This window comes from Labrus bergylta, chromosome 12 (assembly GCF_963930695.1).
Source record: "Labrus bergylta chromosome 12, fLabBer1.1, whole genome shotgun sequence".
NCBI lineage: Eukaryota > Metazoa > Chordata > Actinopteri > Labriformes > Labridae > Labrus > Labrus bergylta.
Window position 1 is genome coordinate 21,568,907 of NC_089206.1, and position 13,704 is coordinate 21,582,610.

A 13,704-nucleotide genomic window follows, 5' to 3' on the forward strand; every position below is an offset into this window, starting at 1 on the left:
CTGACTCCACCTTTAATGCTGCATTCAGGTGCTCCTCGGATGGTCTGTGTTTCTGAGTTGTAAAGTCGTTCTTCCAACTTCGGTGTTCACATGCGTTCAATCCAGAAAGTCAAAATGTTGCAACAAACAACATAGATGCTACAAAGATGTGGAACCTCGCTGATGAGAGTTTAAACTCGGTGTTAAACTGTTTCCAGGTTTAATATTACCTAACTTTAAAAAAAAAAAAAAGGTTAAGTAATAAACTCATTTTAATAAATTACTTTTCATTCTAGTCTAGATAACTCTATGTGGACAACCACAAATGGAAACATCATATTACAAATATTTGAGCAAACAGTTGACGTGCAATATGTGAATTAATAAAAAGTTTCTTACCGTTAACAGAACATCTTTTGCCCGCCATGTTGATATTAAAATTGTCATCAAGTCAACAAGTGAGGCACCTAATTCTGCTGTTGTTCCAACTTGAGCAAACGTCCACTTTTTGCACATTTTCCAACTCAAAACTTGTATTTCCTTCGTGTCCCAAAGTCACATGAATGCAGCATAAACATCAGTTGGAACTAGTTCTGTGCTGAGCAACTGACCAATAACGACAGAGAGGATCGGCAGACCAATCAGAGCAGACTTGGCCCACGTGGGGTCTAACAGTGTGGGCTCAACAGAGTGCAGCTGACGGACTCAGAGCATAGAGGGAGCAAGGAGGAGCAGTACATGAAAACAGACACTTTTTTCAGACTTTAGCTATTGTGAACGTACAAAAGTAGATACATAGATTAAATATACAAACCCCAAAAAGGGCATAATATGGGCTCTAAAAAATATGCAAAGTGCACTGACATTTGCGACTATGACAAAAAGTTTGATAAATACACAACTAAGAGTGCATATGAGCTATAACTGTTTCCATACCCCTAAGCTCTTCCCCATGTTTTACTCCATCTCTGTGTTTGCAACATAAGAAAATATTTTTTTATTGTCACTGTACAAGTTCAACAAAAGTCTGTTGGAGAAAACCTGCAGATGTCTGATACCAGACGTTAAATATATAAATATACAAGTAATAAACTCAAAATATTCAAAATACTAACTCTGCCAATATAAAGATGTAAACGTGGCATCTAGTGGGAGAGCTCTGAGCTGCCATCTTTACTTTTCCCCTGAACGGCAAAAAGCAGATTTTTTCACCACTGATTAGGCGCTAATTAATCAGAGAGATTAATAACCAGCTCTACCTTCGTCTGACTGCAACAACATGGTATGAAACAGATGGCCGCTAAACTCAGGGATAATGTCAGTGGATAAAACGTACACCTGCTGAGTGAGGAAGATTCATTTTGTCAGATTTTTTGCTAAAACATTCAGACCTTTGTGGTTTTTGTTTGTTGTGAATTGTTGAGTCATTTTGCAAATAACAAGTCGAACACATCGAGTGCTGCAGTTGTGTTGCTTTATTGGAAGCACAGTCCCATGTGAGCGGTATTTTACAGGATCACAGATTGAGTCCGCATCCTGTCTGGACTCTCCCCCTCCTCTTCCTCTCTATCACAACTTTCACACACTCAAGAAAATCTCATCGGACACCGAAACCCAAACCCCCCCCAAAAAACTTTGTTGACAACCAACATGCAGATGTTTAACGAGTTTGTGTGCGACGTGTAGTGAAGCCTGGAAGTCCCGACGAGCTCCTTCAGACGAGAGGTGAGAATGAACACCGGGGGCTCGTTAAGAAAAACGGGGTCGTTAAATAAAAGTCTGGAGGTCTGTGATTGTAAAAGGCAGAGAGACAGTGACAGGCAGCTCCAGTGTGTGTGTGTGTCAGTGCAATTCACCCCCCCCTCCCTTCCTTCCTGATTGAACTAAAGTCTCTTATAAACAAAATAGAGTTTTAAAGGCAGTTTGTTACATTTCACATTATATCAGCTTCTGTAGTTATACTTCATTATTCATTCATACAGTATGTACACAGCAGGGCAGCAGGATTGGTTTGTAGCTCTATTTACATTTCTGTCTATTCACATAAAGAACAAAACACCTGTGTGATAGGAGGTCGTATGAACAGAGAGCCAGTGTGTGTTCTACATTTACACACACACACAGACACACTGCCTTGCATATGGTTTAGTTATTTTAACGTTTGTGTGTGTGTGCTTGTCAAACATGGAGGACTAAATCGAGTGCACCAGAGTCTGACTCTTCCCCTCTCCTGCATTTAGTCAAACACTTTAAAATTCAGAGGTCTACAAAAAAAAAAAGAATAAAAGTCACCTCGTCCTCCCTCCTGCTCGGGGGATTTAAGAAAAGCTTCCTCGGGTAGAAAAAAAAAAGGTCATGTGATCATCACGACTCGAGCAGCAGGTAGTCCTCGTTCTCGCTGGCGGGGAGCATCAGCTGCTGCTCGTAGTACAGGCTCTTGGCGTAGTTGATTTCTTGGGAGATTTTGATGGCCAGACTCTCGCTCTTCACGTGGACCTGAGGAGAGGAACGGGGGAACGCGGGTTAGCGGCAAGGCGAGGAGAGTTTCTATCTGTGTTTCACATTTCAGCAGCAAGTCGTTTCAAAGTGCTTCACACATGACATCATGATGAAGGGACAAAGAAAACGTTAGAAGGAGGAGACATTTAAAAATCACAAAAAAAAAAAAAAGGCTGTGGTTCTCTGTCGATAAAGGGTGGAGTGTTCCCTCCGGGTGGGGAGCGAGTCTCTGCCTCAAGAGAGTTCAAGTAACTCGGGCTCTTGTTCATGAGTGAGCGTAAAATGGAGCGTGAGATTGACAGGCGGTTTGGTGCAGTGTCGGCAGTAGTGTCTGCGGGTGCTGTGCCGGACCGTCGCGGTGAAGAGGGATCTGACCCTGAAGGTAAAGATTTCCCGACCCAATCTCCCAGTGTTAATCTTCACACCATTTTCTAATTCAGTCATAGTTTCCAGACGAAAATGTCCTTTTATATTGAGTCAGATATTATTCATTTGTTATTGATTTAATTTAGTCAATTAGTCACTGACTAAGATTGCACATCATTTTAGTTGACGACAATAGAAGATATTTTAGTCAACAAAATCAGACGCAAGCTTTATTTTGAAGCTCCAGGGGGCGGGGCTTCACGGACCTGCAGGAGAGAGGCTGCACATTGTTGCACTCACCACACAAGCACACCTTTGATGAAGTATGCTATGGTTTACAATGATTTTAGAACAGCTGAGGGGGTACGTGATAATCCTCACTTGTAATGTAGTTTTTGTTTCGTCACATTTTCGTCAGTTAGATGATGAGGTAATATTTTTTTATCAAATCGTCAAATAGCGTTTCAGTTTCGTCTCGTCATAGTTGACTAATTTAAAAAGACCTTCGTCGGCGAATATTTTCGTCATTTATTTCGTTGACGAGATTAACACTGTAGAGCCGCTGCTCCTTCACATAAAAAAGGAAATAGTTGAGGTGATTCAGGCATCTGATTAGGACGCCTCCTGAATGCCTCACTTTGGAGGTTTTTTGGATAACTGAGGGGGAGACCCTGAGTGAGACCCAGAGCTCGTTGGAGGGATATCTCATCCGGCCTGGGAACGCCTCAGAATCCTCCAAGAGAAGCTGGAAAACTTTGACACCGCAACCCGAACTCTGGTAAGTGGAAGAAAATGGATGGATAGTCCGTTGTACTTCCTGTCCTCTTTTGAGACTTCCTGCTTAGAGACATGACACCAAACGAGTTCCACCCCCGACCAATCAGAGCTCCTAGTGTTGTGTGACCAGGAGTGTTTAATCAGGACTTCAAGAATGAAAGAGTCAGTGAAAACACTCATCCTGACTGGAGAAGGTGTTAGTGTGGGCTCTGTAGAGAAGTAAGCATGACTCATCTCTTTCAGAGCCATCTTTATATTCCCTCCCTCTTTCTGCGCATGGAGGAAGATGACAAACTGTTCTTAATCCCACCTACATCGCTTGGATTGTTCTGTTTGCTTTCATACAACACACCTCCAGAACTATTTGAACAGCTGGGAGAAATATAAAAACGATGTGGGCAGAGATACTCAGGTCTGGAAGGGGATTCAGCTTCTGTGTGAAAAGCTTCTGAACTAAAACAAATTAAAGCTGCTTTCACATTTTTAAATCTCAGAGAAAAATTTGCCTGTTTGCGTTCACAGATGAAGCTCCTCCTGGAAGTACCAGGAGTTTTTCAGGAGTTTTCTGCAAGTGTGAACACACTATAACAGTCTCTTCTGTGCATTTCTGTCCTTTCTGTACCTGGAGAACTGCACAGATTTTGCAAATCAGCCTCATGGTGGATCTAAAAACAAAAGGCTTCATTTGAAACACAGTTGAGAAAAACAAAAAAGTCGAATAGGCGAGCTGTTGTTCTTCAGGTTTCTTGAATTGCTTGACTCCGACCTTGACGTTTGATTTGACGTGTGAATCAAAGAGACACAAAGAGGACGTTGAGGCGGCTGAATCCTGCAGAGTGCTGCTCTCACAGTTCATCGTATAATGTTATTCATTTCAGTCTTACAGCCTAACGGCCATGAAGGTGTCAGAGAATCAAGTTTGATTATTTGTAAAAATGAACGTGGGTCAACGTTTCAAGACATTCAGACTCTCTTTCTGGGAGCTGCTACTTCTTATTTTTTTCACTTTGGTATTTATGTTAAAAACAACAAGAATTGTCTTCAAATGGTTGTTACAGTAACGTGTAAAGAGAGAGCAAAGCCCCCCCCATGTTCTCTCACCTGCGTCATTACTGGAAGCAGAGCCACGCAGTAACAAACAGCAGAGTGAGCGTTAAGAAGCTCATTCAGTGTTCATGAGACTTTGATCGGGAGCTGAACTACCCATAGAGCTTTCCTCCACTCTGAAATGAACTACAAAAGGTCAAAACACTAAATAAATAATGAAGTTTATGTTAAGAAGGAGTGAATCTCAAAAGCTCTTCTGCGAGGCTTTAGGCGCCGCGAGCCAAGACGCTGCTCACTCTGAGTCACTTTGTTTTTCTCTCAGAGATCTGGATCCAAACATGCCATGACTAAACCTTCACACACGTTTAAAAAAAGAAAAAACACTGACGTGTTTTGACTCAGCTGGAAATGTTTTTTTATTCCCCTGAACGTCTGTGCTTATGAAAAAACATTTTAAAAATTTAAATGTAAAACTTGAGATATGTGTTAGAGGTACAGGAACTAAAAAAAATAAAGCATATTTAATAAGACTGACCAAACCTGACGGGTGTTGATAAAAGAACTTCTGACATGACGGGCACAACATGTTTATTGTTGCCATGGAAACACAAACCGTTACATCAAAGGAAGCGTGAGCTGCTGATGAAAGCTGCTGTGTGTGCTGCTGTGATAAAAACGTCATGTACATTATACTTATACTTATACTTGGATACTTTAGCTCATCTGTAAACATATTCTCATTCTCAGGTCGGTTTCACCCGGTCGTCATGACTACGGTCAACTCAGAGGTCGTTTTTAATAGGGGTTGGGTGGAGTAGCAGAGAGAACTCCCATGATTCCCCTCCAGCCTCGATGTCGCCTTTTGATATTGTTTCGATGAGAAGCCCCCTGGTGGTGGAATTTTTGAAAATGAGGTTTTCTACTTTAGCCGGAGGACGGAGTATGAATTCACCAGAGAGCAGATCGAGGGGGGGAACAGGAAGTCAGACACCGAAACTACATGAAAACATCCGGTTGATTTTCAGAATAAAACACTCTGCTATGACGGTTGAGATCAACGACTTTCATGTGTGTTTGTTGTTGTTTTGTTTAAACTGTTTTACAGCGATTATCTCTAACCAGCAGAAAACTCCTCACATGAAATGAATTGTTTTAATTTATTTCAAAGTAAATTTCTGTGAGGAGAGATGGAAGAGAAGACATTTAACAGTGAAACTAAATCTATCTTCATGGAGAAATACCGACAGAGGACGAGGGAATAAAAACATACCCTAAAGCGTTTGTTCTTATCCAGAAAGTGTGGAATAAAAAAAAGAAGAAAGTGTCTCACCATGGGTTTCTGATGGGAGGGGCCGGGAATGGCCACCCCGCTGCTGGTGTTCTCCGCCTTCTTGGTGAGCTGCACGTAAACCTTCCCATGATCCTTTGAGACGAGGCAGTGGTAGAGGTCGTCGTATTTGACCTCCAGGAAGATGGCCTCTCGGTCGACGAACTCCCCGGGCTTCAGGAAGTAGACCACTTTGGAGGAGATGAGGACGCAGTAGCTGTCGATGGGCTCCACGGCGATGAAGCTGGCGAGGGGTGAAACACACACACACACACACACACACACACACACACACACACACACACACACACACACACACACACACACACACACACACACACACACACACACACACACACACACACACACACACACACACACACACACACACACACACACACACACACACACACACACACACACACACACACACACACGCACGCACGTAAGCAGAGTGTCAGAAGAACTCAGCATGTAGGAATACAGACGGGTGAGAGAGAGAGACTCACAACTCAGAGTGGATGTTGTCGGTGAGGTGGAAGAGCTGCTCCTGACCGTCGGCCTGGGTGGACAGGTATCGAGGCAGCAGACCCTGAGGACCCTTACAGCAGCGAGGCTTCCTGACGCGCTGCACGCTGAGCCTGGACGACATCAACAACACAAACACTTCAAACACACACTCTTCATGTTCAAGCAGGAAGTCAGGACCTCACAGCGTCTGCTCTGTTGCAGATATCAGTTCATTCTTGTTAGGGTCGAGGGAGATGCAGAGAGAAAGGATAGTTAGGGTGAGACGGCATTTCCAGCGTCGAGACCGCCATCGATGGGACTCTAAAGCCCCCTGCAGGAACAGACGGGTGATGTCACTCAGGCTTCGTCCATTAAGCATACGGTGGGTTTGTGACTTTGGTTTGAATCGTCCAATGCAAAGCCTGAAGACAACGTTTTCTGTTTCTGTTTGTGGATCGTGTAAACACAGAAATCCAGTTTTCTCCCCGTTTTAGTTTGATATCGTTTATCGGCCTCCTGCAGCCCGATTGTGTTTTTATGGTTGCGTTCAGGCGGTGAGAGAAAAGCATTATCATTTCATTCTTTCTTTTTTTCTCTGTTTGTCCTCTGTGTGACTCGGGGTTGTACGGCGGTCATGAGCTGTTTTTTTCTGAATAACACAACATTTAAATTTGGACATCCTGCTTTCTCTCCTGTGACCATCTCATTCTATGTTAATCACTAACTCTTTCTTTGATCGCTGAAGGGCTAAAAGAGACTTATCGTAGCTCTGGGTTTCTTTTAGTGAGGTTTGGCCTGTCTCCATAACCGCACAATTACATACTTTAAAATCTTGAACGAGGGAGAACAATGTCTAATGTGTGCTGAGTTTTTGTAGATAACTCCAACCACAAGGTTGAAGTGCTGGCTTCTCTGACAACAATGCAGCAGCCAGTATGTCCTCCTTCTAACTTTAGATTCTGGTCCTGAATGCTCTGGATCTGTTTGGACCAGAGAAGGTAGGCGCTTTGAAGGCGACCCATGCAGAGCTGGCTAAACACTGAAGCTTCAGTGTCCTACCTGCAGCTCCTTTCCTGCATGTCACTCCCCACTCTCTCACTCTATCTACTGTCCTGTCTCTAAATAATAAGGGCATAAAATGCCCCAAAATAAACCTTCATAAACGGTTACAAACAACATTATTGGTTTTTTTTGCAATTTTCCACCTCTTCCATTAAACTTTCCATGACTCCCCCAGTTTGGAAAACACTGTCTTGGACCATTGTTTGTGGCTTTATGCTGCTTTAAAATGACTTAATCGACGTACAGAAATGTCATTTCTAGACGGTGGTAGATCTGCACGTTCCGCCTGAAAGTTTGTAGGAAGTTTAGATTAATGTCACTGATTTGTTGACCTGCATCAGTAATTCAAAATCCCTATGACTTTGTATAAAAAGAGGGTGGAGTCACTTTGACATTCTACATATTGTAGGTAATATACTTATATTTATACATTTATTAAGACACACTTCTTCTTTTTTTTTTCAGTGTTATCTTATCATCACTTTGGATCTTTATTTTCAACATGTTCATTTTGTTTATTATTCACTAATGTGACGCTGTTAGTCTGAAGAGTCACCAATCAAAAAATGTCCTTTTGTGCCTTCATGAAAAAGTGTCCTGACATAACCCACCTGTGGTTACTGAGGCTGGCCATGTCGCGGACTGTCTGCGCCGTCTCTGAGGCAAAGTCCAGAGCTCCAGCCACAGGTTTGGTCACAGTGCCCACCAGACCTTTACCCAGGCCGGAGAAGAAGCCACTGACCCCGCCCTCCGTCTTCACCCCCTCCACTGTGGACGTGATGATGCTCGTCATGCCTCCGATGATACCTGCGGGAACGAGGGAAGCTCCAGTTTTACCAGAAGCTCACATAGTGAAGGTAATAGACTGATAGTCATACCTGCAGGTGTGTCCTGTGAGTTGTATTTTTCTTCTAATGTATCCACATAAGATGCTCGTCTGGACTTCTCAGGTGAATGTGGCCCATGTTAAGTAAAATTAAATACTTGCTAAGATTTGTGTTTTCCCAGTGTGTAACTCTCAGATACCTAGTGTAGCATGCCATGATATATTACGTTCTAGAGTTTTTATATCATGTTACTTCCATGAATCATTGGATCAGTCTAATAAACAGATATCCAGGATGTGCTGCAGAGCAAGCTGTCTGGTTTTATTACGAGCTTTTCCTCCTCACAGTTTTCAGAGCAATACGCTGAGTCGCCTTAATGAAATAGATCACTAGATGCTCATGAACAGCTCATTCTACCACAGAGCTTACCAAGGTTGTCCAAGTATTTTTTTCTAAATGATACAATCTCTGTCATCTTAAAGGTCACAAGGTCACCTGCTGTTTCTGTGTCTGTACCTTTAAATATGTAAATGAGCTGTGTCTGACCACGCCCCCTCTCTGGAAGGGCTTGGGTGGTCTCAGGTTTTCTCGCTCCATGTCCTGTTGTTTACGGTGAGAAGGCAGACTCAGAGGGCAGAGCAAACACCTAGCTGTGGGAGTGTCACCCACCTGGGGGAGGGGTTACTGCCCTTTGTGATGTCATGAAGGGAAAATCTTCAAACGGCCTGTTTGAGCACACATTTTCTGAAAAGTGGAGCAGGCAAAAGACGGAGAGGATGGACTTTTCTCATCATTGGTGGGTTTGTAGACACATATTAGTTCACAGGATAATATGTGACTCCTAGCTGACACTCCCACAGCTAGGTGTTTGTTCTGTAGTGCGTGTTTGGCCTTGTAGGTGTACCTTGTTAACCAGAAATATACACGTTTGCAGGTCGTACCGTGTGCAAGTCCATGAATCCCTGCGACCAGGTGCTCTCCGCTGGTGGCGCCGTGGTATCTGATGTACTCTCGCTCACTCTGGTGTCGGTTGTCCATGGTCTTCCCCAGCCCGTCTGATAAAGTCCCTGCAAACTAACACACAGGAAATAGAAGGATGTTGAGACTGTTTCTTCTTCTGATTTGCTTCTTTACTGTGATCACTACAGTCTGACTTGTTATTCACGTTAATAGGTAAGTCCTGTATCTTTGAACTCGGGCACTATTTTGACATAATTTCCAAAAAGATTGAAACGCTTCTAAAGGTTTGTAATGACTCCGGCAGATTCCACCTTAAGTGCTCGTTTGCGTCTTCAACATGCTCAGGTTGTGTCTGAAATTTCAGGCAGCGTAAACAGAAATGATCCCTCCAGAGAAAATATGTCATTCAGGTATGATCATTTTTTTTTTTTTAAAGGGAGAGACAGCTGTTACATAACTTTCTTCAAAGCCTTTCCACCGCTGCCTTCATCAGTTTGCATGTGAGTGTAACTCTGTGACTGTGATGTTGTGAATGTTAAGTTCGGATCAAAAAACAAAACTAACACAGCAGCTGTAAGAGGAGCAACTTCTACGTTTGTAAAGTGAGATTGATTGAATCCATGAAGTCGGTCGAGAACAATTTACAATTTACAATTTAACAGCTGTTTATTGTTTACAAAAAAACACTCCATTGTTTGTACCCATCCATGCAGCAGCTGTGTAGCTCTTAAGCGTACCATCTCTTCTCAACATGTGGAGTTTGCAGTCCTGCTAGCTAACATTACGGTGATAGCTGTGAAGTACTGACCCAGAACCTCTCCTCTGCTCACTTGTTGCCTTTAATTGAGGAGTCCTCCACATGCTTTACTACCACAATTTGAAAAATATAATTGAATTGGTCGGTACGGCCTCCACAGTCCAATAGGCGCTCGTGGATTGCAGTATTTTCGGTTTTTGACAAGATTCCATGCTTTGAATTTATTTTAATTGGCTCTGATTGGGTGTGCCTGTGAGTCCACGCGCTGGGATTAGGAACCAACCCACCCCCTTCTTTTCAGTCATGTCCGGTCATGTGCAGTGTGTGATGGTTACAGCTGTACTTGTGCTCATGACTGTGCATGTCTCTCTTTCATCTTTCATACTGGTATATTGGACACACCGGTATTTAGGACGCAGCCAACCGCTTAGATGAAACCAAAAAAAAGGTCAGCTTCTTTGACACAGGATTGTGTGGTGTTCTACCTTGGCAGCAGAGTTTGACACTCCATGGGTCACGTTGCGAATGAGGCCGCCAACGTTGCCGTACTTGATGAGCTCGGACACGCCCTCGCTGACGTCGTTTAGGAGGCCCATGGGGTTCCCCAGGAAGTCCACAGAGCCCAAGATCTGAGCCGCCTGACTGATGAGCTCCTGCAGACAGAAAATGGGACACAGTTATGATTTAACACAAAGCAGACATTCTACCATAATCAATGAAACACCTGTGAATGAAATGCTTAAATTAAGCTGATTGTAAGTGATGGAAACAAGTTATCTTTGAAAAAATATGAAGAAGACAGTCAAGGACTTGGGCTGCAGAGATTAGAATAGAATAAATCTTTTTTGCCTTAGGCTCTCCAGAAACTTATGGCAGCATAAAAACATTCAGGCGGTCAAAAAGAAACAAACAGAGCAGCTCAGTTTACACATAAAAAAAACCAGTTCATGACATGGTTCAAGTTAGGATCAGAATATTTTCATACCATTTTAAACTGGCAACAAGAAGGCAATGGTGGCCAGAGTTGCACTTTCAAACATCGCTGCTCACCTCTCTGAAGTGCTTGAGGATGTCGTTGATGATGATCTCCTGCGTTTCGTAGGGGTGCACTCGGGTGAACGGGTACATGTTGATGACAGCGTCTTCAAACCGAACCAGAGGAAAGCCCAGCGTGCCTTTCAGAGCCTACAGTGATGAAACAGGAACAACAACAAAAAAAACAGCTGAAAGAGGAAAAGGGTGGAAATCATGCAGCACAGGAAGAGTTTCTAAGACGCTGCACCACACCTCCCTGCACCGAGAGGAGTGAGATGATGTGAGAGGGTGGGACAAACTGATGAAGCTGAAGTGCGGCGTTGTTTAGCTGGACAGAAACTGAAAAGAAGGAGTTAAACGTGAGCTGACCTTGAGATCGGCTGGCAGCTTGTGGGAGGTAAAGACGCTCAGTTTGACCTGAGGGAGGCTGATCTTCAGGTTCTCAAAGTAGTAACGTTTGGGGGGTCCCGCGTCCTCATTAGGCCTCTCATGGAGGTTTTCGTCCAGCTTCTCCAGCTCTGCAATCACAAAAAGGACAATTTTATTATTATTATTTTATTTTTATTTTTTTAGAAAAACGACCTGCTTACTCACAAAATGAACTCTCAGTGAGCACCCACCTGCTTCTATCTGTCCGTATCCAAAGAAACTGAGCAGCTTGAGCAGCAGTTTCTCCTCGATGATGACCGTGAAGCGTCGGGCTGTGACCATGAGGTGCTGTGAACACATGATTAGAGGAATGATAGTAAAGTCTGCTTTCTGATTCACATAATGTGCCAGGAATAGAAAATAGTGAAATGCGTTCTGCAGCAAGCATTAAATTTAACGAGTCACAGCAATAATTCAGTCTGTCGCTCTCACCTTGAAGAGATCCGTGAGCATGAGGCTGCTGGGAACCTTGACCGAGTTGACCTGCAGGGCGGGGCCGCTGTCGTTCACACCGATGTCGCTGGAGCTGGGAGTCACACACAGCATCACAGGCTGGGTGGTCCCGAGCAGCTGGTTGTCCACCTGATAACAACAACACAACAAAACATGCACTCGTTTAACTAAAACATGGTTTATAGCATAGTCTGGATGTAAAAGCGATGTCCATGGTCAAAAATCCACTCTGATCCTGTATTTGATTATAATATAATATAAATTATAATATAATATAAACCCCTCTATTTCAGCCCTGCTCAGAACAGGCTGTTTCTGTGTCTGTATCTTTAAATATGTAAATGAGCTGTGTCTGACCACGCCCCCTCTCTGGAAGGGCTCGGGTGTAGTCGATGCTTTCTTGCTCCATGTCCTATTGTTTACGGTGAGAAGGCAGACTCAGAGGGCAGAACAAACACCTAGCTGTGGGAGTGTCACCCACCTGGGGGAGGGGCTACTGCCCTTTGTGATGTCATGAAGGGAAAATCTCCAAACGGCCTGTTTGAGCACACATTTTCTGAAAAGTGGAGCAGACATACGATGGAGAGGATGGACTTTTCTCATCATTGGGGGGTTTGTAGACAGACTAGAGACACATTAGTGTTAGAGGAACATGGTATTTTACAGAATATGTGACCTTTAGAGGAGAGTGAACGTGACTTTGCTTGGTGCTGTACTTTCTCTTCCTGATCGAAACTGGTTTATGCTTTTATTGACCACATGAAAGTTTCCAAATTGCTCAATTTTGATAACGTTTCAGTGAATTGAAGTAAGAATTAATTTGATCTGAACTATGCAAAGTAAAGTAAAAAGACAGCAACTTAAAACCTTACAGGGGGGAGGAATATAAACGCTGTGATTATTTATTCTGCAGATGGGTCTGATTCTTTATGGATTCCTTTAGTGAATCAGCTTTCTGTTCGGGAAAAAGGAAGGGCAAAAAGGTTTCATGCAACATGCAATTATTAGATTATTTCTGAAATATTTCTTTCAGCTTCTCTGCTCTGGCTGTCGGTTTGTTGCTCCTAAGGGGAGAACTAAACGCTACAGAAACACTTTAGTAGCTGCACAAAGCTAGCACAAGAGGATGATCTTTAACAATGCTAGGATCATTTAAACCTCTGAGTGGGTGTCTGTGTAAGGACTCTGCCATGCCCTAATGTAATCGACGGTGTTTGTTCTGATGAATTCTGTTTTTAACCTTGAATTTGTATTATGTGTTGTATGTATCTTTGGGACGCTGATTCTCCTGTTTGCACAAAAAACGTACCATTCTTGGCAGCAATAAAGAAACTGTGAACCTTGAACTTAAATATGTAAAAGCAGCGTCATAAAGCGCATGTGTGCCTCAGGTGTGCAAATGCTGCAATGCTCCAGCCGTGTGTCGCAAAGTTCTGGCGTTTCCATCCCCATTTGAAATGATAATTTCACACTTCTCTCCACGTCTGCATCGACGGCTTTTGTTGCAAGTTTCCAGAAGTGGCATAAAAACATGCTGGCATTGATAAAAGGAATAAATACGCACAGAGGATTTGACAGTTTGGATCAGGAAACCAGCCGGATTCAAATACGATCTAAAACGTGACCCCTGATGAGGTTTTGGTGGATATGGGGGACGGACTAAGAAGGTCTCTGTG

At 43.3% G+C, this 13,704-nt stretch overlaps 1 protein-coding gene across 1 annotated transcript in view; it reads right to left on the reverse strand.

The window, feature by feature from the left end:
- Positions 1 to 1,439: 1,439 nt before the first annotated feature.
- Positions 1,440 to 13,704, reverse strand: part of vps13d (vacuolar protein sorting 13 homolog D) — a 60,107-nt gene continuing 47,842 nt past the window's right edge. Inside the window, exons 61-70 of the mRNA XM_065961033.1 lie at positions 12,008 to 12,157; positions 11,767 to 11,863; positions 11,516 to 11,664; positions 11,162 to 11,296; positions 10,597 to 10,764; positions 9,336 to 9,468; positions 8,179 to 8,374; positions 6,505 to 6,636; positions 5,999 to 6,239; positions 1,440 to 2,475 (exon numbers count right to left, since the gene is read on the reverse strand). Of these exons, the coding sequence (XP_065817105.1) occupies positions 2,344 to 2,475; positions 5,999 to 6,239; positions 6,505 to 6,636; positions 8,179 to 8,374; positions 9,336 to 9,468; positions 10,597 to 10,764; positions 11,162 to 11,296; positions 11,516 to 11,664; positions 11,767 to 11,863; positions 12,008 to 12,157 (1,533 nt within the window). The 3' untranslated portion in view covers positions 1,440 to 2,343. The remainder of the gene's footprint in view (positions 2,476 to 5,998; positions 6,240 to 6,504; positions 6,637 to 8,178; positions 8,375 to 9,335; positions 9,469 to 10,596; positions 10,765 to 11,161; positions 11,297 to 11,515; positions 11,665 to 11,766; positions 11,864 to 12,007; positions 12,158 to 13,704) is intronic.